Source organism: Lates calcarifer, linkage group LG7_1, assembly GCF_001640805.2.
Source record: "Lates calcarifer isolate ASB-BC8 linkage group LG7_1, TLL_Latcal_v3, whole genome shotgun sequence".
Lineage (NCBI taxonomy): Eukaryota > Metazoa > Chordata > Actinopteri > Centropomidae > Lates > Lates calcarifer.
The window spans coordinates 22,843,109-22,869,036 of NC_066839.1; the positions used below are offsets into that span (position 1 = coordinate 22,843,109).

At 39.9% G+C, this 25,928-nt stretch overlaps 4 protein-coding genes across 4 annotated transcripts in view; 1 reads left to right on the plus strand and 3 right to left on the minus strand.

The window, feature by feature from the left end:
- LOC108899331 (gap junction beta-7 protein-like) overlaps positions 1–25,928 on the plus strand; it is a 494,318-nt gene that overhangs the window by 385,379 nt on the left and 83,011 nt on the right. The window lies entirely within an intron of this gene.
- LOC108899336 (peptidase M20 domain-containing protein 2-like) lies at positions 418–7,439 on the minus strand. Its single transcript, XM_018699735.2, is given in 10 exon segments — positions 418–1,052; positions 1,054–1,109; positions 1,318–1,425; positions 1,779–1,911; positions 2,860–3,014; positions 3,099–3,132; positions 3,134–3,242; positions 3,656–3,804; positions 6,483–6,943; positions 7,313–7,439. Coding segments are annotated over 9 exon segments (1,278 nt in total). The 5' UTR covers positions 6,891–6,943; positions 7,313–7,439; the 3' UTR covers positions 418–926.
- cfap206 (cilia and flagella associated protein 206) lies at positions 8,467–15,478 on the minus strand. Its single transcript, XM_018699731.2, has 12 exons — positions 15,247–15,478; positions 14,859–14,942; positions 14,407–14,497; positions 13,647–13,835; positions 12,635–12,802; positions 11,635–11,849; positions 11,316–11,435; positions 10,715–10,913; positions 10,410–10,550; positions 9,636–9,829; positions 9,338–9,481; positions 8,467–8,710 (listed from the first exon to the last, which is right to left on the minus strand). The coding sequence occupies exons 1-12, from the start codon at positions 15,352–15,354 to the stop codon at positions 8,489–8,491; spliced, it is 1,875 nt and encodes a 624-aa protein (XP_018555247.1). The 5' UTR covers positions 15,355–15,478; the 3' UTR covers positions 8,467–8,488.
- On the minus strand, positions 17,988–25,692 carry LOC108899332 (uncharacterized). The gene is made up of 11 exons (XM_018699730.2): positions 25,323–25,692; positions 24,459–24,555; positions 24,170–24,277; positions 22,301–23,764; positions 21,708–21,830; positions 21,468–21,596; positions 20,832–21,024; positions 20,604–20,728; positions 19,306–19,496; positions 18,509–18,642; positions 17,988–18,352 (listed from the first exon to the last, which is right to left on the minus strand). The coding sequence occupies exons 1-11, from the start codon at positions 25,679–25,681 to the stop codon at positions 18,120–18,122; spliced, it is 3,156 nt and encodes a 1,051-aa protein (XP_018555246.1). The 5' UTR covers positions 25,682–25,692; the 3' UTR covers positions 17,988–18,119.

Sequence of the window (25,928 nt, forward strand, 5' to 3'; positions counted from 1 at the left end):
AATGTAAACTGGGAGTTTAGCACCCCGCCACCCTTAAAGGATAAACGGCATAGATTATTATAACTGTCTTTGCAGTCAGATGGTGGTTTGCATTGTTGTAGAAAAATAATCTAATAACATTTATACAATGTGTTCCATTCAGTGTTATATTTTCTACATTTAAGAAGCTGGACTGTCAGGACTGCTACTGCTGCTCACACTGTGCTTCCTGTGTATATTGTAGAATAATACAGCACTGATGAAAACTTCATCACAAAACACTGCAAAACATTGCTTAAATGAATGTATTATAATCAGTTGCCTCTTCATAGTTCATAGAATAATAATTACAATTTGTTTCAGTCTGGATCTCATTGTGGTAGTTTTAGCCATCATTCCTGTCAATAATACAAATAACACTTGTATTGGAAATTCTCATATGATTCATGATAATTGTGATTTATTAATAATCTTGACCATTGTGTTGTACTTCTACAATTGTTCCTTATGAAATATCATATGCTTAGTACTTTTCCACATCAATAAGCTCACAGGGCACCTTGCTCCATCAAGGACGGGGCCTGATAGCAGGGCTGCATAGCTGTGTAATCTCTGACACTTTCTCTCAGAGCTGCACTGTTGTGTAGTCTCCAGAAGATGTTTTTTTTTTCATCTCCGGACGTAACCTTGTTTCTTTTCCATTTAACCTGTAATCTATTGTACTCGGTACTCATTGTGCATCTCATGCTTAAGGAGTGCAGTGAGTCCTTTGCAAATGTAAGAATTAAACCTACAGAAAGACAACATTGACTCTGTGCTTACTGAACAGAAGATTCCCATAACACACTCAACAAATAAATCATTCAGATGTGGAAATGTTAGGCATACCATTTCAGAAAAGGGTTTTAGTGAGACAGGTTAGTGGGAGGTGTCTGGTTATAATGGCTTCAGCAGTGTTTTTCAGACTGCCCTGTGTGTTCTCCCATCAGCATCTTGTCCTCCTTCAGTTTGGCCTCAGTGAACTCCTGCTTCACTCTCTGCAGCAGCTCTGGGCACAGCAGCACATCCAGGGCCTGTCATAGCTAGAGCCTTTGCTGTCCTCAGAGTGAAAAACTGAGCTCTTTCATCACCTACAACAACGACACAAACACATTGTCAGCCATACAAATCCAGTTGCAAGACACTGGATATTTGAATATCTTTAAATATTATAATAGTCATATATCAGGTTTGAAAGTGTTGAAAAGTGTTGACTGTGAGAAGTCTAAGAGGCCTGGCTAGCAGGCTCTGGAAGCTACAGTGTGTGTGTGTGTGTGTGAGAGAGAATGGTGTGCACACCAGCAGCAACAGTGTATTCCTCTGTGTGGTTGAGAACATTAGAACCAATGTAGAAGTACGGATGGATTCCAGGAACTACAAATGTCACATTTCCGAAGTCTGTGGAGCCTGAGGAGAGGACAAAAGGGTCATCGTGTTCATATGTCATCGATCCATCCCCATATTTAAATAGTTAAACATTTTGAGAAATATTATTATTGCTTATTATATAGTTTAGAAGAAGAAAGAACCCCAAACTAATATTTAGAAAATGGAGGTGTGTTAAGGCACTGCAGCTGCTCCCTAGATGGCTGCATAAAACTGCGACCTGCATAGCTTACAAATAACCTGAGGTATCTTCAGACATATTTTTAATCATGCTATTATACTGTAGTGTGGAAATTGTGTGCCCATTTGCTTGCATATGACTTTGCCCACTACCACATACTTTAGTTATTCCCTCACAGAGGATGTACACGTACCAGATTCATTACTGAGAAGGTTTTCATCTGTGAAGTCCATCCCCAGAGTCTTTCCATTTCTCATGTACAGCTCTTCCAGTGCAGCACTGCGCAGCATGTTATCATACATATTTCTTGCAAACTCTACTTCAACCTGAAAGACATTTGGTGTTAACTTCTTAAGGGTGCTATTTGTAAGGTTTTGGCTATCAGTACACAGACAACAGAAGCATTGACAACTGTATACTTACCAAGAGCTTCAGTCACCATTGCATTTATAAGAGGTTAGAATACACTTTTTGGGCAACACTACTTGTTGGACTAAGGGCAGACGGGATGCTACAATGACTCACTATCACAAAGTGGCATTATGAGACAGGACAGGATGGGGCTAGCTAGTTAGTGTGCTGACTTTAGTAAAAGAAAAGAAGTGATGCAAATAGAAGCAAAACAAGAATTACGTTGGCATTACTTTTCACTGCTGGAGACAGCTCTTGGCGAGGAACATTTCTTCTTGACTGGTAAGTACTAACAGCTGTTAATGCAAACATTTGCTATGTAGCAAAAGCAAAAACGTACACATACCACCTTTAAAGCCAAGGGACATTTAGCAGGGCCGAGCTATCAAACTGGATATAGTTTGTAGGAATAATTCTAGTTTTTCCTCAGCAGTTCATCCTGAACTGGAATATCACAATTCTGAAAAGCTGAAGCAAATTTCATTAATTATCCTATCAGCATTATTAATTAAATTACCTGTGGGGCAGACCTTGTAAGGTAATGTTGTCATGCATTGAGTTCAGCTGTGTTTCAGCTTAACCTGTGCTTGTTTTGTCACAGCATTGATGTTCAATGTTTAAAGCCATTGCAAATTGCAGTTTAGCTGAGCTCATTCAAAATTACAGTAAAGCTACTTAGATCCTTAGTGGCACAGTAACATCACCTGTATGGATAGAAGCATGTCTAGTATTAGTGGCAGTATAAAAAAAGACACGCTGGCAGATGTCTATGGATGTTTCTGTTTCTACTGGTCACCCGATACAGGCCAAAAAAGGCCATTACTTACTGTCCCAGTGAACATCACTACATTATGCTGGCTTACCTCACACCCAGTTGCCACAGCAGCTGATCGAAAACATTTCTCAGCTTTTACTTTCAATACAGAAAGCTCAGAGCGTGAGGGGGTTCTCAGATAGTACTCCAGCTCAGTGTATGCAGGGATGATGTTTGGTTTCATTCCACCGTGCTTTATAATACCTGCACAGCACAACATGATTGAATATCAGAGCTCACTAAAATCCCGAGAGCAACACATGAGAATAGAGGAGATCAGTTGTTCACCATGAACTCTCCAGTCTGGCTTCATCTGCTGTCGTTAGCACAGACAGGTTGTTGTAGCACAGCACCGCCGCATCCAGTGCATTGATTCCCTCCCAGGGGTAGGCTGAGGCATGAGATGCCTTTCCATGGTACTTTATAGTTACACTGGAAAACATGAGATAAACCATGCTTAGGTCTCCCTCAGGAAAAGGGAAAGCATCAAAATTGTGACATAACAATGCAGTTGAGTGACAGAAAGAAAGAAGTAGACCACTAGAATCACTTTAGACTGCACTTATATGCAATACCATACAGTAATATAGTTCACTATAGTTCATTACCCAATGGTCAATTATGTATTTTTGGAATAAAATGTTTGAGTTCAGGCATCTTTTCATTCTATTCTAGACTGGGTCAACAATATGGATTATACACTTATAACTAACCAGTTGCATAAAGCACTGCATCAGATTTCCAGGCTTGCAGTGAAGAACATTTCAAAGTACAAAGCATACCACACACCATGCAGAAAAATGGAAAATATTCATACAGGAAATTTGTATTGTAATGAAACTTACTCATGGTTAGCCAAACAGGGCAGGTATATGGCATCCTCTTTTGATGGGTGAGCCATGAACACCACATCCAAACCCTCAAATGCTCCTTCCCTTATCATGTCAATTTTACCTCCACCATCTTCCTCAGCTGGAGTCCCCAGCACTGTCACCTGTAGAAGAAAGCCCAGTTTGACAACTGAATACATGTACAGTGCTTCAACAAGTAATACAACACAATACAATACATACAATACACTGCATAAATTATCATAAAGTGACACTGTATTGTACAAACAGTCTTCTGCTCTGACTGAGAAGACTGTCTGTACAATACAGTCCCCTCTGGTAGCTGCCCTTGTAGCCCTGCTGCTACTGTCCCTCTGCTGTATGAATTGGCGAAGTGGGGGAGAGCCAAGCATACTTTTGTATTATGTGTCAATGATGAAAACTATTGGCCTGTCAGTTAAGTGTTTTAAGGGTCTGTTTGTAAAGGGACTCAACTGGTTTCAGAGTCGTCATGTTTGTTTGTGACCAGCTACTGAACCAAGTAGTCTTATATGCCTAAAATTCACTAGGGTTAAATTTGACAGTACCTTTTTTACTTGCTTTTTAAATGTCAAATTTTAATCTAGAATGATTCCAGAGTATTTAAAATCAGACACAACCTTGAGCTGTCCCAATGGAATACATGGACTATGGCTGCAGTAAATTTGTTTGCAGCTTGTTGTTTGTTCCTCAGTACAAACATACAGAACTGTGTCATCAGTATATGTTTGTATGTTGACAGACAAACAAAAGTCGAGTCATTAATGTACAAGATGACCAAAATGAACACTTTGCCTCCTGTTAGTCAAGTATGATCTCATCCATTTAATGGCTTCCATAGAATAAAGAGGCAGAGAGGCAGAGAGAGCAGTTAGCGGTTTCTGTTGAGTGATGAGATAAGATAAGGATCAATTGTAACAATGTACAGGGAAATTTACATTGTTACAGCAGCATCAGAGATTGAAAAGAGAAAAAAAGGCATAAATACGAGTACAAGACAAGATATAAGCAAGATAATATTCTAAAAAATATAAACATAACAATATAAACAGGACAAAATGAACTAAATATATGGACTATATATATATAGTAGTATAGTATAGAGACAGATTGAACTAAATACAGATATTGCACATTTTGAAAATGGTATTGCACACAGTGAGTGACTGATAAGCAGCTGTTTGTTAGGATGGATTAAAGTGCAGAACCTAGTGAAATGGATCCATGTGAGTATGTGGTCTACTAGGAGCAGTGCTGGTTGTAGAGTCTCACAGCGGCAGGAAGGAAGGACCTGCGATACCTCTCCTTCACACACTTTGGGTGAAGCAGCCTATTGCTGAAGGAGCTGCTCAGTGCTGTCAGACTGTCCTGCATGAGGTGAAACTCCCTGTCCATCAGTGATGATAGCGTTCAGAACAAATCAGCGCAAAAACCAAATTGCATTGGATGTAGTGGCATGTAGCCTGTCTTCAGTTTAGTGGTTAAATGCTTTATTACCCATTTCTCCTCATGGGTCTGTAGTTTCCCACAGCTGTTTGGTCATCAGACTTGAAAATGGGTGTCACAACCACTGCCAACCAGGTGCTTGGAAAGATTCCTTACTTAACTGACAAATTAAATGAGCAATGGGGCAGACTAGAGTATTTTGGTGTGATTTTAAAAATGTGGTAACCAAACCATAACCACCCTTAGATTTCGAGTCTCGTTTGATGTTTACCACTGATAATTCAGAAATTTAGGCAGACTGTCTTGTATCTTGGGATATTTCTGTTATTCATCATTGATAGAGGTGCAAGCTAGTTTTTTAAAAAGTTGTTAAAAGTGCTTGCTCTCATATCACCATCTTATATGATTCCATTCACTTAAAGTTTGGGCTCCTTTGTTTTCTGGTCATTATTTAGAAATGATTTTAGAGAAATAGAGTTCCTGAAAACCAGACTGAGGGCAAAAGTTGGACAAGGAAGATGTGAAGCTGGCAGAGCCTCAGCAGGGAACAAACAGTCACTGTCTGCAAAGGATGTGACCCCAAACCTTTTATTTCTGTAAAATGTAGCATGGGGCAGCATGGTTGCACATTGGTTAGCACTGTCGCCTCACAGCAAGAAGGTTCCAGATTCAATCCCTGGTTTGCCTGGGGATTTTCTGTGAGGAGTTTGCATGTTCTCCCTGTGCCTGTGTGGGTTTCCTCTGGGTACTCTGGCTTCTTTCCACTGTCCAAAGACATGCAGGTTGGGTTAATTGGTGACTTGTACTTGCCTGGTGTGAATGTTTGTTTGTGTCTGTATGTCAGCCCTGGAATAGACTGGCAGTCTGTCCAGGGTGAACCCTACCTCTTGCCCATATTTGGAATGGGACTGGCTCAAGCCCCCTCATAACCCTTAAGGATAAGACGGTACAGATAATGGATGGATGGACATTTAGTCCTCCTTAACTGAGGGAAAGCTGAAAGCTAAAAGCTGACATTCAGTGCTATAAGCGATGACATGGCAGTGCAGCCTAAATAAAAATAAAAAATGGGCTACACTACCTGTCATTCTCTGGGGTTTGGCTCAGTTCCCAGTGGCCAGATTCTGCACTTTGGACCTGCATTACTTCTTAAGAGGAGACTCATACTTTTCAGGTGTTATTGTTGAACTGATCTTACTTGTCCAGAGAAACCAAACTACAAAGACTTCTTAAGGAATAATAATGATTGAATAATATATGTATATTTTTTTAAACTGTTCTAAACTTGGATCAGTTTCTCTGGTTGAGTTACAGAAGTGTGAGCACTTGAACACTGCATGTTGTGTGGTTGTCCTACCTGAACCCGGACAGGGAGGTTGTTTGTGTTTTCCAGCACAGCTTTGAGCCCCAGAGCAGCAGCAGCTCCGACCTCAGCAATCAGGTTGTGTCCACATGCATGTCCAATACCAGGCAGGGCGTCATACTCACACAAGAAACCCACATTGACCACGTCTCTCTGCTCACTTCCTCCAGCTCCCCAAGTGGCTCGAAATGCAGTCTCAAGTTTGAAGTGGCTGTCGACGTTCCAGCCTTCTTCCAGCCTGAAAAACTCTACAAGTCTGTCATGAGCCTTCCTCTCCTCGTAAGCCAGCTCTGGGTGGCTCCATATGTCCTTACTGAGACTGTGCAGTTTTGTTTTTTCTTCGTCTATCCGGCAGCTAAGTCTCTGTTTCAGCCCCTCCAGCAACTCTGACCCGTCACACATTCTGTCCAGTTTAGGGAAACTGTAGAGTAGGCTCCGCTCCCAGGTTAGCGCCACTGTCAAGACAGGAAATACACGCAAAAAATACAAAATAAAATCGTGAAGACACTTCCGGTGAAAGCGATTTGTCGTTTATTTATAAACACATTAATTAGTGTTTGTGCATTGTGTAGTGTTAGTTAAGTGTAGTGTTAATTAGTCAACATTGGTCAATTATTCATTCATTGAATGTCGCATCACAGGAAAAAAGCTAATCCTAACATAAAACACCAGGAGCTAACGCTAGCTACCATTCAATTACCATTACCAATTTGCATAATCTGACACAAATTAATATCGGTAGCTGTTTTGACGTCGAGCGTATGCACGACCCATACATTCAAACCTTTTCTTACCTGTTTTGGATAATACAAAAAGTCACATACCGCTGTCATGTATGGCATCTTTGGTCCAGCGTAGCGAAAAACAAACACCCAGAGAACTTAGTTTTATCCTTTGGGGGACGAAAATTTGTCCCGTTATGAAGTTACAACGTAGAAAGGATGTGCAAAATCAACATTCACGCTACATTTAAAGAATTACATTACAAAGTTACATTGTTGAGCAGTGTTGTTTAAACGACAAAATTGCTTCCAGCCGAAGTGTCTATTTCTTGTTTGTTTATTTTGTAGTTTCTGTGTGCATTTCCTGTCCTGACAGCTGAGTTGACCTGAGAGCGGAGCCTACATTGGAACTGAACCCAAAGTGGATCCCTGCAGGCAGACCCCTCTCTAGTATGAACCCAGCTTCCTGCAGACTAACTATTAAGTTACTCTGGACATTGCCTAAATTTGTAACAGTTTAGTTTCAAAATAGTCCATCATACATATAACCAATACCTGTGTCAGAGAAATGCCAGACGAAGGGGCAACACCATATACACAATAGCACGCAGCTTACTCATTATTAGGAGCAGTACTCTGTGAAGGCTGTGAAAACAGTCGTATGATGTCTATAATGCAGCCCCTAATAATGTAAAAAGATCTTGAGATTTAATGAAAAACAAATTAACAAAACAATGAAAAGCTTTCATATCCAGCTGTTTGTAGTAGTGAGTGATGTGGAAATCATCTGTATACTGACTCATATTAGTCATTAGTCATTATCACTGTCATCACTGAGATTGCTCATTTGGATACAAAGAGGTATTTGGTTAATAATTCATAGACCATAGTGAAGACATTATGTTGAACTTAAAGATCCCCTGTGAAATTTACATTCAGTTTCTCACCAAAATACATTGGGTATAAAAAATATTACAGGATTTAGTTATAGAAAGATATAGGAATCTTTAAAGATTTGATGAGAAAAAAAAATAAAATCATATAGGGTTTTTGACCAGGTTATGGATATACTGTACATACTCTACACAATTAAAGAAATTCATGAAGAATGCTTTTAAACTGTATTATCTGGTGTTGTCTATGTCCCTCATAAAGTTGTGTAGAGACTTACAGTCCTCATCAACTAAAACAAGGGCAAAGTGAATAAAAACAATGGCATGTACTATATAAGCATTTATTCTACACAACGACAAACTGTCTTTTCATCTCTCATCTTGATTATTCATCCACAGATCTTGTCAGGTCTGTTTTGACCATGCTTCCTTCTTTTTGTTCCCTCAGACCTGCCAGGTAGATCTGAGGTTTGGGCACGTTGCTCTCACCATTTCTCTTGCTTTGACAGGCAGCGTCCTTGGGTGGCCAGGTCTGAGTGGTATTTTCCCGTCTCATGTGACTCAGATCAGTCTGTACTGAATGTGTCACTTTGGTCAGAAGACCAGCCTAGAATTATGAAATACAAAACATCAGAGCCAAAACAGATGATCATAGTTACAGTTTTAATATAGTGTCAAGGAATTACATCTGGGATCCAGAGTGAAACCAGTCCTGCGTTAAAACTGGGAACTTTGCTACGTTGGTTGGGAAGTCAAGTTGGAATAACAGATGAATACATTTAAAAGCTTATCAGACACCAACATACTGCACAACAGTTTGTCTAATCAGAAACAGAATTTTACACATCTGGAAAGTTATCACAATGACAACTTTTTAAAATCTTTTTAATACAACCATCACAAGGTAAACAGAAGAAGTACAAAGTAATCCACCAGGCCAACACAGCACCAGATGACATTGCGCTGCATTGCATTTTAGCAAAAGTTAAGCAAGATTCAACTTTTCTGCCAGATGACCCTATGTTGCTCTAACAGAACACTCTGCATTGGCAGCCTGGTTACACAGACGGACTGGCTCTATTGAAATGAATGCAGGACTGTGTTTTTTCATGGTCTAAATTGCTGTATAAGTATCCTACATATTGTCTGATGCTAAAAAAGCTGAAAAGTTCTCTTTCCAAAACTACATTTTGACTATGAACAAAAAAACATCATGTGAATTCATCAGGCTCACCAGTTTGATAGCTTTTCGTCGCAGCTCCCACTCATTCCACTCATATGACCTGACAATGTTTGTCTCCATTGGGTGGATGTCAGTCTGTGTGGTGCTGTCACACTTAGTATTGGGCTTAACCAATAAACTCTCTCCTGGCTGCATCTGCAAAACCACAAGTCAAAAATTACAGTTATTCTTAATACCACCACAAGATAATGCCAAAGTGACAAACTGTGAAATCCTACAAATAGTGGTTTAAATGAAATATACTTGTATTCTGAATGTGTTACCCAGTCACTCAGAGAAGACTGCTCACCTCAGAGTATGGACTGACGCAGGAGAACTGTTGGTGGAGTCTGAGGAACTGGATAAGTTCAGGGGAGAGCTTGGCCTTTTCTGCAACCTCTGCAATAAAGTCATCTGGACTGGAGGCAAATTTCAAGGCAGCTTTTTTGGAGTTGAAAACATAAAGCTTCTCTTTGTATTTCAAGACTCCAATGTGTGGATTACCTGCAAAAGGAGTATGAAATATTCAAAACTAAAGGATAAAGGATGCTCATCATATTGTATCCCTTCAAACAGAATTTACAGATTGAGAAAATCTGAATATCATATTATGTATACATGGATAAGAATTGACAAGTGTGCCTCATAAACATTTGTAAATTCTTAAGGTTTGAACTCTTCTTTCTAACACTACAGCCACAACTTCACTTTTTGTGTGTAGAACCAGGCGCAACACCAGAATTCAGAATGCTGAATACTTTTGGGTATTATGCTACTCAGTTGCCTCAGAAAAACCTATGCCAGGGCACAGGAAGGAAGGAGTCATTCAAGTTTCCACGTCTAATCTACACGTGCTTTGTAGATTAGATGCAAAAATTGATGGATAGAGATCAAAAAGGCAGTTGTGTGCAGGCAGAGGTGTAATGACAACCAGACTCCACCTTCAAGTGGCATTCAGAACTGGCCAGATGACATTCCATGAAATCTGATTTGTTTAAAGCTTGCTGAGGCTTTTGAATCTGACAAAGAAGGAACATCCAAATATCCCTCTTGATATCATACTGGTTGATAATGAGAACAGTACCTGGAAGTAGAAGCCCATCTCTGTTCACAAGTGTGTAGCCACAGAATCCATTATACTGCAGAAACAGATCATTAAAACTGGCTGTTCTTTCAGGCAGGAGCCATTCCTGTGTCTTCATCTCACCTGGAACAATACGCTCATCTGAAAGGCGTAATGAAGAAAAACTGCATTTAAGCTCAGCACTTGGATAAGCTTGGATCAAAGCCATTTTTCTCTCTGGAGTCCAGTTTTGTAAAACTTGTGAAATATGGAATTTGTAACTTCAGAGATTGACACAGCGTATTGGTTGGTGACGTAAGCCATACCTGAAGACTCAGTCATTCTCTGTTCATCGGTCTTCACCTCTGATGCCCCCAGCAGGCTGTCCAAATAAGCTTCAGAAAAAATCTTGGCCTGAGAGGCAAGGAAGGGCTGCAGATTGAGCATGATGTTACTAAGGATGTTCAGCAGCTCAGCCTCATCCTGAAGTCCAAACCACAACTTTGATAAGGCCTTGAAGAGTGGCTGAAAGACAACATGAGAAATGACAAAAATAAGGCTGTAAAAGCAACAAAAACTAAGACAATTATTTATTTTGGGGGGGGGGTAAATTTTATATGGCACATTAACCAAAAATGCATAACATTATGAACATTATGAATTATGAAAATTACACAAAGAAAAGAACATGAAAGTAGCTGGAACGTATAACCAAGTGAGGTACCACTATTAGGAATCAGGCTAACCACATACTAATTCCAGCTCTGTGCTGAACACACAGCCAGAGGACTGATATCAGTCATTTCAACTAACACTCAAAATGAAAGCAAATATATGTATGTATATTTCCTAGTTGAAATAGTTGAGAGATGATATGACAAGTCATAATAACAGTAACAACACAATTGCAGTAACAAAGGCACTTACAAAAACTTTTGCAGTGGGTACAGCTGTCTTTGACTGCACAGTCTCTTTCAGTAGCTTCATCTGTGATGAGAGCTCCGTCTGCAGGAATTCAACATGCTTGGCACATAAATGTGCATCAGCCTGGTAGAAAAGGTAAAATATGGTTATTTTTTAAACATTTCACTCAGAGGTGTAACACATGACTTGAAACATGAAATGTTCTCTTTTACTTAGCTGCAAAACATGGCTGTTGTTTATATTGAAAACTGCTGTGAGCTACATGGAAATACCACAATTTTACAAAACTGGAATTACCAGTTACCAGCTACTGTTATCTTACCAGTAACATTTTGAGGAAAGCTTCATGCTGTCTGATGTTGTAGAGGGATTGTTTGAGCAAGACGGTAGGCATGTCACATTCTTCAGGCTGACTTTCAGAGTCTGTTAGCTTCTCCAGCACAGCTGTGTATTTCCACGCCAAACTCTGTGATACACTCAGCTCCTTCTCTATGTTTTTACTAATTACTGGAAGAGCTTCATTAAGAAGTGCAGGCACTGCAGAGGGAATGTTAGAGGAAGTATTGTAATCATTAAACAGTATTGATGAAGATAACCTAGTTTGATGATGTAATTGAAGACACAGAGTATGTGTAACTTCACACACTTGTTTGAAGCAAAACACTGCTTGTTCTGGACTGGAGATACTAACAGCTCCTCTTTCACGGGAACTTAAGGACTCATAACCTGGACTGCATACTGAATGCTGCTAACCTGGCTGATGACTTTAAACCTGCTCAGTTAGCAGTTCCACTTTATCATCTAATCAGAAGGTGGTATTTTTGCATAAAAAACTTCTTGTGGCTTTAATGTGAATACTCTGCTAAGTGTCTTTAATGTGCATTATCTGTCAAAAAGGCATATTATGTTGTTTATTACCACATCTAACTTATTCAACTCCTCCCTTGAAGAATCAGTCTGTTAACTGACAGTTTTTCCCCACACATGTGCAATAATCTCTTAAATCTATTCTGTAAATAATTTCATCTGCACAATTCAATGTAAATGTCTGTAAATATTAACAATGTATACAGTGTCCATTTTGAAGGAGTATATTTCTTTATATTTTGAAGATGGGGTTATATCACTACGAATATTTTTATTTTATTGTTATGTCATTTTATTCTTAATCTGTACATGTGAAACAGAGAACTGCAAAGCAACAATTTCCTGCAAAGGATTAATAAAGGATTCAGATTCTGATTAATAGCAATATTATCACGCATATAACACACAGAACAACAAATACAGTGCTTTTATATCATAAGGCTAGTGTACTGTACTTAGGTCATGGAGGTCAGTCTCCTCTGCTCCCTTCTTGCTGACTTTGTTGAAGAGTTGGATCCCTGTGACAATCATGGTGAGCTCATTGAGCTGCTGCTCCTTGTCCCTCTTTAAGAGCACCATGAAGGCTCCCAGTTCAGTCTGAGGGAAGACACTCTGCAGGGCAGCTGGGACAGAGAAATCAAGAGTCAGCATCTATTCATCCATCCATCCATCCATCCATCCATCCATCCATCTATTATCTATACCACTTATCCTTTAAGGGTCACAGGCAGTTAGAGCCAGTCCCAGCTGACATTAGGCGAGAGGCAGGGTACACCCTGGACACATCGTCAGTCTGTCCTGGAGAGAACCCATGCAGGCACAGGGAGAACATGCAAACTCCACACAGAAAAGCCTGGGGTTAAAACCCAGAACCCTCTTGCTGTGAGGTGACAGTGCAGAGGTTTTGGGTGGAGTCGAGGTCAGCTATCTGATAAGATGTCACACAAAACTGGGAAAACCACTTCTTTATGGAGCTGGCTTTGTGCACAGGGGTATTGTCATTTTGTCACATTTTGTTTGTCAAGAGCATGTCACAGTGTTTGTTGCGGTGGGGAGAACATGTTTTGTAAATACTAAACTTCCAGGGACTTCTAACGTCAATGTGATAGTATGAGTCTGAAAAGGGGTTCATATCTGTTAGTGACAACTAGAAAGTGAACTTTACTTAGTGACGTGGCTCAACATTTTAACATTGAGCACCTCATTTATTGTCTATGACACAGGCTGTTCTTATTTTAAGCTCAGTGGCAACTCAAAGTGTTTGGTTCACTGACTGATTGACATTTTGGGTGAGAATGGCACAATTTACAGACATGGCTTGTGCTGACTGGGGAACTGGAACATGACCTGTGAGTTATTATAATGGGTGGCACTGCCCTTTATCCTACATTCCTGAATAATGCTGTCAGTGTAATCTTACTGACTATAGTTCCCGAGAAACAGTGAAAGAATTGGTTAGTGTGAAACCTGTAGCCTCTTGCACAGTGTTGACATCTGTAGGTGAGCCCATGCCAGAGCGCAGCAGGATGTAAGAGATTATTTTATGGTACAGAGCATCTAGTTCTTCCCGTGTTTTCACCCTGCTGTCAGTGATCTCTCTGCTCACTTGGTTGAGCCTGGACTCTACCACCTGGTGGATTTCCTCAAGAAACTCACCTGCACAGACACACAAAGTATTTGCTTGTAACAGATTGTTTAGTACTCATTTGTGTAAATATGCACTACTTCAACAGCAGTTTCAAATCAATTCTAAACTGAACAGCCAATCGGGGTAAAAAGACTAAAATGTGTGTAATATGCACCAGTTTGTTAGATCTAAAAATCTTGTGACTTTGTGCATTCTTAATATGTCTATGGCTTATTGCTTTAGGTTGTTAGACTGAGATAAATTAGGGATTCAATCATTTAAACTGGGATTCAATTTTAGCTAAAGGGTTTAATGTTTGGGCTCAGATGTGAGGATTTCCTGCCCTTTTCTTTTACATCACTGGATACACTGGGTTGGACAAGCCAAGATATCTGAAGATGTGACACACTTACACAGACAGATTAATTGATTATGAAAATAACTGTCACAAAAAGTATAACTATACAAAAAGTATATATTCATAAGCTAAAAAATAAAACACTTTTTGCTTCAGTCACTCAGTTTGGGTTCAAGACTCAGTCTAAATCTGTCATTTTAGCAGCAGAAGACATTAGTATGAATGTAGTTTTTATTACTTACGTCGAAAGGTATAATTCATATCAAAATACACTTGCATTTTGATAGTGTCAAGGGATGGGCTGCACTTTTCCATAAGTTTATCCAGACACAGCTGTTAGAATTATTGCAGATTGAGATTAGAAACAGGGCTATAGCTTACATTGTTTATCAATTTTATCAATGCAGGGAAATCTACATTCAACAATTACAAACCTTTTTAAAGTAATCTGTTTAAATTTAATCACTTTTAGACTAATGATAAGAAATAAAGAATCCAGCATTTCTCACCACAGTCTTCCTATACAGTGTGGAGACAGCTTTTAAACTAAATCTACATCTTATAGATTATCATGTTACAAAATAAAATTTACAGTCAATATTATTCAGCAGTTAACTGAATAAACAGAACACCAAGAAAAAAAAAAAACACACACACACACACACACACACACACTGCAGTGACAGTAACTTACCTCCTCAAGTTTCTGGACATCTTGTTTGGTGAGTGTCCGATCAACATTAAAGCCATTTCTTGGGTCCAGAACCACAGCTTTCACCTGAAGATATTTGAAAAGAAAAAAAAGTTTCTCAGACGGAGCTTACAGTCACCCAGAGGTACCAGTTTGGGTTTTAAGAAGGACAGCAAGATATTCAATTCCAAGAAGTTCCAAAAATGACTGCTGTCATTTTGCTCTTGACTGTCTGTTGTGTGTAATAACCTAACGCAACAGTACATGCTATTTTTAGAGTTTATAAATTACTTTATACCCCTGCAGCGTGTATAGGAACTATGGAGCATTAACATCTGGTGTTAGTTAGCCAACTAGCTTAGCAGGCAGCACTCATATTAGGGTTACTGACCATGAAAGCCACCAAAGTGTCCGACACAGCATGTCCCCTCACAGCACACTCCTGTACTATTTCACGGATAATTTTTTTGATCACGCTTTCTGCGTGAGCCCGAGACATTTCTGCTGACAGAAAATATGTAACTGTTTTATCTGAATTAGAGTTTACTGCTACTGACACGGCTAGCTACGGCAAAAACAGCTTGTTGATTACTGGTTGCCACGGTAACAATTTAACGTGACTGTGTCCGCTAGGCTGCGCTGTTGTAAGATGTCGGGGAAGACCATAAGACAACAACTAATAACTATTTATATAAGTCGGTAAATACATCCGGGAATTTTCTCATTTATTCCACACATTCTTTTACCCTGTGTACAAAAAATCTTCACAAAAAGCCACATAGACTGCACTGATCAAACATAGCTTATTCTTGCTTTGTTATCATAGACTACAGATGATAAATGAATAAGCAATGCAATTTTGCATACGTGCTGTTTTTTTTTTCTTTTCTCTTAAATGTAATTTTCATTTTGTGAATTCTAAACCTTTTTGTTTGTAATTACTTTTAAAGGGCTTTGCCATTTGGGTGCCTGCAGAGTCCATCTTGACATTTCTTTTTCTTCAAGTCAAAGTCAACTGTAGAAATATATGACATACAAAGACATTGTACGTCAAAAAAGAACATTTTTAAATCAAACATGAAGGCATTTGAAGTGAGCAGTTATGGCTTAACCCATAGTCCATTGCATTAAATGTGATGAATGGCAGCTGGTATCCTTATATTCAAAGACTGGCACCAGATACACATGAATGGGCTTTTAAAAATCCCACTCTAAAAGGTATTTCCTGTTCATTTCCTCCTTAGGCATTTAGGCTACTGCAGTGGAGAATACTCAAAGAACTGTAATGAGGCGAAGTGACCATGCCAAACATCATGATTAAAATATTTATTATAAAAACACAACATATATAATGTGGTTTAGCTGAAAAATTGCTAGACTCAGTCCAGACTGTTACAGTACATTTACAGGAAGAGGGACACAGACAAACTAACAAGCCTGTTCTCTTTAAACTACAGCTAATAAACAAAGGCAGACTGAGACTTCATTCACAGTGGAGTTCCCTACAGTCACATTTCACTGTGATCTCCACTTAAGAGCTGAGCTTCAGGTTACATGAGCGCCCTGTGCTTTTATAGAGACAGTTTACAAAAAAAACAAAAACCACATGCAGTCAAAGGAGTACATGCAAAGAGGTGCAAATGAATTACATGCAACAAATAATTTCATGCAAAGGAAAAAGGATAAATACACAGGGCTGACAAAAGGGTTTTCAGAGTTCATGGTAATGAATGCATAAGATTTGGCACCATTGGAACACCTTCCTAAAAATAAACACTACTGAGCAAGTATTAAAAATCCCACACAACCAATGTTGTCAGATGAAAAAATGTTTTAGAAGAAAACAAGAAAAAAAGTGGCGAGACACTGCACTCAGAATATTACAGATAATTTCAACTTAGAAAAATAGACAAACACTGTACCCACAGCAGTAGCATTTAACATCATCTGCTTACTCAACAGACTGACATAAAGTGATAGGAATTACCAAACCATTACTGTACTACACGTCATTCACCATGGACTTGTACTTCAGTCTTTCCAACAACATATAAACCCCCACTAACCAAAAGTCAACTCAAGTGGAGAATCAATGTGTGAAAATAGACATGACTCAGCTATAACTGTTTGAGAAGACAAACTTCATATCCCACAAATCCTGCTCTCCAGTTCACAATACTGCAACAATAGCAAACTTCTATGCACACTGATCTTTTACTTTGACTTGATAGTCATGATATTGATGAGTATTATGGGCACTGTTAAGAAAAAAATGAAAATAAAATCTCAGAAATTGCGTAATGTTACAAAAAAGTAGTACTATTTCTTAAGTTGTAATATTATGACACAAAAGGTCTATTTTTACCAAAATACACAATATCTTGAGGAAGGAGGCAAAAGATGAACATTTTAAGCAAAAAATGTTGCTGATGATGTCAAAATATTACAAAAAAAAACAAAAAAAACAAAAAAACAAAACACCACATTATTTTGAGAAGTCATAACATTACACCTTCATTTTTTTTTAAACAGTGTCCTTAATGCCCCATCATAAAGATCATCCAATGCTGGAAAAAAAATCTTGTGAACATTGATCAGCTGCACTGATCCAAGTTTCAAATAGAAATGCAACTTTAACTCTGTCTAACACAAAAAAGATTAAGATTAACTGTTAGACCAAATTTACTTTAAATTGTTGTATAAATACACACAATAATTTATTATGATATTAGATCAACATATAGCTGAAGTACAACTTTGAAATATACATATATATTTGGAGTCAGCACAGTGAGTTTCTTCTATAAGTCCCTCAATTGCTTTTTCTGGAAACAAAGTTGGCAGACATCAATTAAAGGCCAGCTTCAATTCTAGTCCCTTCACCACAGACAGTAGTACAATTACACTTAAAATTCTCAGGACACATAAATACATCCCCCAAATGGGAAAGTTAAGGCAGTTAAAAGGTTCTTGAGGGACAATAACATAGACTTACAGGGAATTTAGACCCACCAATTTCATCTTTGCCATATTGGGAGATCACAATACATTAAGACATAAAGCAAGCAGCAGGTAAACAGAAACCCACCGGTGTCAAGTAGGGGTGCAAAAGTCGAGATCCACACAATTCAATACATTAGACAAATATTTAATGTTATAATGGCTCAGACCAAGGCATGGCACTGCATTAGAGCTTTGTCTATATTGCACTTGGTGACAATTTATGTGATACATTACAAAGGAGTCAGGCTTGCAGAGTCAGTCTCAGAAGCACTTCCTAAAGACAATTTGTGGGCCGTACTCCTCATATTCGTCCTGCCCAATCCATGCAGAGCTGAAGGTGGGCAGATTGGCCAGCACTGCCCCCCCACTCCACACTGAGAAGTCTCTGTCTTTGGGGCTGGTGACATGAACACTCTCCCCCATGTCAGCAGGTACCAGGCCTTTGATTTCAGCCTGGAGCCGCTCAGGCAGGCCGGGAAACAGAGTATTCCCACCTTCAGCAAGAGACAAAAACCCTCATTCAGTAAAGATTAGACCAAATTAAATCAAAGCATGAAGCGTGACAACCTGTGCTTTTCAGTTACTAGCACAGCTGGAGTACATCTTTCAGTCAGACTGTTGTGTAATATTTAACAAAAAACAAATGTTACCTGACAGTACAATGTTTCCCAGGAAGCTGCGCCGCAGGTCAATGTCTGAGCTGAGGATTGACTTGAAGATGCTCTCGTGCAACCCGTAATGGTCCTGTCCAATCAGCTCGGGTTTAAATACAATCTCAGGGGCCCTGGAAGAATGGGGGTAGACTCATTCTTATAACAGGTATCTGCCCTGTCTGAAGAGTCAGCTCAAGAGACAGACAGCTGGTCTGTCATATATACAGCATGTTTCTCTGGTACAACAAGAGGAAGGGTGCTTCTCATTCCTCCCTCCCACATGAGACAAGGAAGAGATACAAGAAAAAGGTGTGTGGACAAAGGAATCCTTTTCTCTGACCTTTATTCTAATGACAGCTCACCTGGATCAGCTGTCAGTCAACAGGTGTTATAAGCTTGGCTGATATTTGTATTTCCACAGATGTCATTAGTTTTGCAGGTATTTGGTCAAAAACCTAAGTACCTGACAAAGTGAAATTTGTATGTGTCAGTATGTAGTATGGTGAACCAACTGACAGATCACTTTTTCATTTTTTTTTTTTTAACAACATGTTAATTAGTGAGCTTGGGGTGCAGCCAGGCTAGCCATTTCCCCTGCTGTATAATTTCTGGTGGTCTCAGGCGTATTATAGACCTATTTTTCCTTTTATCAAGTAACTCATTCCCCATCCTCACAGCTCATCAATTAAATGTGTCAAAACATTTAAAAAAAACCATAAACATAAAAAGTTCTCAAATTTCCAATGTTCATCCATCCATCCATCCATCTAAAGCAGGACATGATGTGCAGTTACCTGAACCGCTCCGTGCAGAGTGTGACAATCTGTCCGTCTGGCATGGTGTAATGCATCTCCCTGCAAGAAGCACCCCCCTGAGCCAGCTCAGCTTCATAGTTTAGAGCCACACAGCAGCACTTCTCCTTCATCTCCCTCACTATCTCCATCTCAGCTGTGGTGCGCATGCTCACCCCCTGTTCCTGCAGAAGCTTTAAGCACATCAAATTCATTTAGTCTTTGCACATAAAGTAATGAAACCTTACCCTACAGTGCACACAGCATTAACCTACAGGTTTCTGACTGCACAATATAATCATATTGTATTGTTTTTATCCCATTCTGATTCAGTAATGTTAAACAGCATGTCCTTACTCTGAACAAAAGGTAACTGTTTCTCATCAGTTTGTGCAACAGTGCCTAAATATTCACTTAAGACTAAGGATGGTGCCATTCTGTATTTTCTTTAGTGTCAAAAAATCTCTTTCAATATTTCTTCTCTACCCTGTCTGTCGCCCTAAGCCCTCTGGTTCTTACTGACGCCACCCATTTTTAAAAACAGTTCACAAATATATAGTTTTATTCATTAAAAAAAAGCCTGAGTAATTTCCTAAAACAGCTGGACATTGCAGTTTCAAACAGGAGGAAAAGGTGCATTTAATGGGGACTGTATTCAGCAGTGGATTAATCCACATCCACTCTTGGTGCTCTAATGAGTATCTGTGGCAGCAGGACAGTATGTGTGGGGTTGAATTATAATAAACTGCAACAGTGTGACTTGTGTGTTCATAGGTTTTGGACAACAGTGGAGCTCTATAGCACTGAGCAATAAGATACTGTATATCAAACTTTAATACCCAATACTGCTCTGCACATGGGATGCAGAGACAGGGAGAACAATAGACTTATTCTTTAAAAAGGTTCCATTTTCCTGGTATTTTATTTGAAGCTCTGAGATCCATGAGAAAATATATTTGTGGTTTTAAGTAGCAAAAAACATCTCCTCTCTCAAGCTTCTCTCTGGAGCTCTAGCAAGAATAGGGCGTTTTGTATCTCTGAGCCTCACTCTTGATTGGCTGACTGTTTTCACCAGTAGTACAACTGGATGCAAATGGTGTCAGAAAATGTTAGGCAGTCACCTCTGAAATGAGCTGAACAGGTGAATTTGGACAAAAATGGTATTTAAAAAGCATTATATTTATTTATTTATGTATTAGTGGATATGGAAATCTCACTTTCTGCAATATGAAAAATACTCTCACCGGGTCATTCACACCATTGCCTGTACAGTGTGCAACAAGCAATGTGTTGCTGAATACCTTTTTAAGCTGCATTGTGACATCGGCTCCAGCCAAAGGGAAGCGCTGCACTGCATGAGGAAGACAGTATCCCTCAAATACAGGCACACTGTGGCTCACTCCATCTCCAGAGTCAAATACCACACCTACAGGGAGGAGTGGTTTGTTTTTAATCTACGATACAAAATCAACATGTACACACTGCAAAAGTTAAAAAATAAATAAATAAAAATCAGGTGACCAAATTACCAGTGGATCTGCCTGCTGCATAAAGTGCCAGCACTGCCTGCATGGCCACATAGGTGAAGGGAACATTGAAACACTCAAACATGATCTCCACCATGCGCTGTCGGTTCTCCAGGGGGTTCATGGCTGCCTCAGTCAGCAGAACAGGGTGATCCTCTGGATCCACACACAGCTGCTGGAACGTGTGATGCCAAATCTAAAACCAAAACATTCATTGGTTTTAAGATAGGTTTGGTTCTATCTTTGGTGGGGACATTTTTCTCCAACAATAAACAATTGTTTATTCTCTGCAATAAACTGACAATGATTCAAGTCTGAGACAAAAACGTAGGCTATACTAAAAACTGACAACAGATTCAAGAAAATACTTTAAGAAAAATAAATATATAAAAACCTGTAGGTTTTTACCCACGTACCTCAGAACTGAGTGGACAGAAATTTACCAAAATTGGTGATTGCTCTGGGGGCGAGTATTAACCAAAATCCAAAGTGCTGTATTAATTGGTGCAAGTGGGCGTGGCTTATCACATCAAGATGCCTTTCAGCAACTCACTGGAGACATCCTGGGCAGGCTCCTGAACATACACACCTAGTTTCACTCTAATTGCTGCTTGCAGCTATATTTGAATATTACCTTACCTTTTCCATTTCATCCCAGTTACGAATGGTCCCATTCTTTATAGGGTGCTTCAAAGCCAGGACTCCTCTCATGTGCTGAGCCTCATGTCCAATGTAGGTCTCCCTATCAAGGTTACCATTCATTATTTCCTGCAAAGACAAAATACAAACTTATTATCAGGAAGGCTAGCTCCAAACAGAGCCATAATACAATACAGTTCATCTAAAAAGTTGGCCTGATAAATAAGAACGCACCCTTACCTCATATTTTGGGATCCCAATTATTGTTGGAAATACAATGTTTGGACGGTCTTGATCTGCAAATCCTGCTTTCATCAAACCAGACCCAGTATCCAGTACTATGGGAGTCTTGAAATCCATCATCTGTAATAAAATGGAGAAGAAAAATAAATAAAGAGAAAGCCGCCACTCACTAATATGGAGTTTACTCATTTAGCCAACTAAATGAAAAGTTCATGATTTTAGAGAGTTCACTTATTTGCCTTCTTTCAAGGATGACAAAAATGAATATCCACCTCATGTCTGTGTCAGGACATGGTTAGCTTAGCCTAGTGTAAAGACTGGAAACAGCTAGCCTGGCTCTATCTGACACATATATCCATTTTCGCATCTCATGCTCAGAAAGAAAGTGAATAAGTGCATTTCTATCAAGCTGAACTAAACTTTAAAAAAAAAGCTTATGTGTCACTACAAAGTTTTCCCTATGGCAATTACAAATGACATCGACCCTGTGACTGATGTTATTGAGGTTCACTGAAAGGTCCAAATGTAGGATCTCAATTATCCAACCAAAAAAAAAGTAGCTGCTCCATGTATTCCAGTAGATGCTGTACCTCTCTCGTGTTGATGTTAAGCTGGGCCTGAATTCCAGGAGACCTAGAGCCTGATATCCTTAAGGCCTCCGAGCTCTGAACACCATCAGGCAAGTCTTCATTCAGCTCACGTCTACCAGTAGGCTCAAACTCCAGAGGCTGATCAGGAGGTAACTGTGCTGCTGACTGTTGATGTGGGCACTCATCTGTAGGAGATAAACTTGTTGGGTGTAAAGATGCAGGTACCACTGATGCATCCTCTTCATTTTCAGTGGTTATTTCAGACAAGTGGTCTAATGATAGCCTGTATCTATCAGAGTGGTTATTGTTATTGTTGTTGCTGTGTTCCTTTGCATTTGGATTGAAAAAGTTGTGACTGATGGCTGGAGTCACATTCTCTGGCAGTGATTCAAGTGATTTATCTTGTGGATGAAGTTGCGCAAAACCAGGATCTTGAGTTACTGAAGACAAAGCTGGATTCATCAGGTCTGTAGAATGAAGAATTTCGTGTTCTGCAAGGTTGTCGTTGACAGGAAATGAAGCTTTTCTTGGCATAGGCACAAGAGGATGGAGTGATTTTCCACCTGGGTCAAACGCTCCATCATCCGGCCTCTTTTCAGGGGTTAAAGAAGCTTCTGGTTTGCATATTGTAGCATTTTCACCAGATCCATCTAATTGTTTCCCATAGGCACATTGCTGATGTTTGATTCCCAATTCTTCAGAAGGTTGCTTCAAACCAGAGGTTTTTAAGGTAGTTCTATTACATCCAGATGGATCAGGCTCAGAGCAAGTGAGATCTTGACACTCAGGCACACAGTCGTGTGGTATAGCCTCTTCGGCAACACCAGCCACCACCTCTTGAATATTTTCAGTATTGCATGTATCATTATTCTGGTCCAAAGATGTGGAACGTGTCCTCTGTGATCGGTTATCGTGCTCTGATAAAAGCTCATCACAGAGTGCTTGATCCTCTTCACTCTCAATTTTAGCCTTGTCCATTATAGAACATTTTACAACCTTTCTACCTCTGTCCTTGTGCTTCTCTACTTTACAGTCTTTGTCCAAACTCTTCTCAAGCTTCTCCACCTCCCTTTTCTCCTTTTCCAGTTGTAACCGGAAAGCCTCCCTCTCTTTGTTCACACTTGATGACCTGTTTGTATCTAAAGGTTTGCTCCCCTCAAGTTCATTGTTGGAGTTTTCTTCACAGTGTCGGAGCTCATGGATCTTCAGGTTCTCCTCCATGATCAACGCATCCAGAAAGTGAACTGCCCTGAGCTCTGTCAGCAGATCCGGCCTGCTAAGAATTGCTGCTGTACCCGCTTCTGTTGTAGTGTCGGTGCACTGCCCATCATCCTCAGAAGCCTTAGTTTCACTTGCAGATCCAGTTGATCTGGGCTCACTGAGGTTGTCATTTTCTACAGGGTCCAAGTCATCTTCATCTTCAAGGCCAAGAACACCAGCTTCAGCCAACTCACTGGATGACATCTATAAAAACGAGCATAAGCAGATAAAGCATAACAAACAAACACTGTTTGGGTTTACACTGGTTGTATAAACTGTAGTTTAGTTTTTCTCTGGTCACTGAACTTAAAGCCACATTATGAAGGTGTTGAATGTATGGTATGTCTATAGAGGAATTATGTTTGACAAATGAGACTGCTTGCATAACAAGCCGCTGCTTCACTGTGGGCCACTGTGAAAAAGAAAAAAACAGGTAAAAAAAAAAAAAAAAAGATAGAAAGGAGTAACACTTTCAAGAATGCAGTTCAAGAGAAAAGACACTTATTCATCAGATGATCACTTTGGCACTTTGCAATATCAAACCAAAGCCAATAATGAGCAGTCTCCCATCATAGCTTACACCCTTGACGTGATCTGTGATTAACATACCATACCAAGCTGCTCCTCACTGTCCCACACTGGCCAATGACTGTGCCTGTGGTCTGACCTCAGCAGGGCCTCCAGCACAGCCTCCTGAGCCAGAACATTTTCCTCTTCCTGCAGAAACAGACATTTGACAAGTAAGATGTGAAAGCATGTCAACAGGTTGTTGTAACTTGTTGCTGGGAAACTGATGTTATTTTGCATGTTAAAGATTTCAGCAGTGAAAATTATCACTTGTTGCAGTTCTTCATGGCAGCAATCACCCACTCGCTTACTCAAATGGTTAATTTCTTACCTCCAGTATTTCATCAGCCCGGCCCAGGATCTTCTCCACCTCCCTCAAACCCTCCTGCTCCTTCTCATCCCAGTCCTTTTGGGAGATATCAATCACACTGTAGGGGGGGGAGGGGGGGCGCAGAGAGAATCAGAATTGCTATTTCTTCTAGCCAATGTAATAGTACATACACTGGCAAAATTCTAAAAGCCATACACTTTCAACAGTCAGTTCCACTTAGAAGTTGAACTTTTTCTTTTTTTTTTGCCCAATGACGATAGTTCATGTAAAGTACAAATGAATACATTCATTCTCTTACAGATGAAAGTTTAAACTGAAGCAAAAAAACATGCTTTTGCTAAACTGGATACACTCAGATATGACCAGTAGTACAGTAAAGTCCATTTGTGGATCCTGTTTCTTCTCTACTTGCGCTACTGCTACACTACGTTTTACCAGTAACTCCTAATTAACCATTTGTTAATTGTGTCTGTCCAGCTCTGGCTCAGAAGCTGTAAAGGTATGGCAGGCCTGTCCTGTTTTTCTGGTTATTCTGGCTGATCAGAGCTCAGGTTGAAGGTGAGCCAAACCATGCCTGGGGTGTACATGAGGTCACCAGATACTTTAACCTAATTAGAATGATTACATTTGTCCCACCCAAATAGGTGCAATTAAGCTGACAGGAGAGCAAGGGATGTATCAATATAACAGTCTATACATCCCCACACAGCCTGATCAGTGAAAATAACTGAACTCACCTGTGTGGGTGTACATTAGGTGTGCAGGGCCTTTAAGACAAATTAGCTATCTAGCTAGAGCTCAGCACCACACTGGCTGCTTTTTATATTATATTTAATGAGATCTGTGGCCGAACGGAGGCATTACCCATCAACACCATCCTGATTCTGGTCATGCAGGTCATACGAATCCCAGAGAAGAGTAGGAATCCCTTCTGTGGTGCAGATGGACTTGTCTCTTCCATCTGTTATAGTGCTGGAGAGTATGTTGCAGATGGGACTTAATTCTGGATCCTCAAAACTGCTTTGTGAATGTAGTATCCAGTCCCTGTTCTCTGGGCCTCTGGGCTGTGTGCTGCTCAACACCTCTGTCTTTGTGGGCTGATCCTGGGGCCTGCTTGGAGTTGGGACTGATGCATGGGTCTGAGGGATTGTGGAAATGTAGGTCTGTCTTCTGCAGTGTGGGGTTGTGTGTGATGGTGACAGTGTATGAGTTTTCCAGATCATCTACTGGCAAGCTAAGCCAAGGATTATTAGGTAGCGCAGCGGAGCGCTTCACTTTGATCTCAAAGTCAAGGGAATCCTTGGTTACTTTAGGGATGATCTGGATGCTAGCCCTAGAGGGGTTTCCCACAGAGCCAAAGTCAAACTCCTCTCTTTGATCCTCAGGATCTGAAACACTGGAGATGTTCTTTTCATGGATTTGAGGATGGCTCATCGCAGGTTTCACAGAGTCACTGGCCCCAGCTAATCT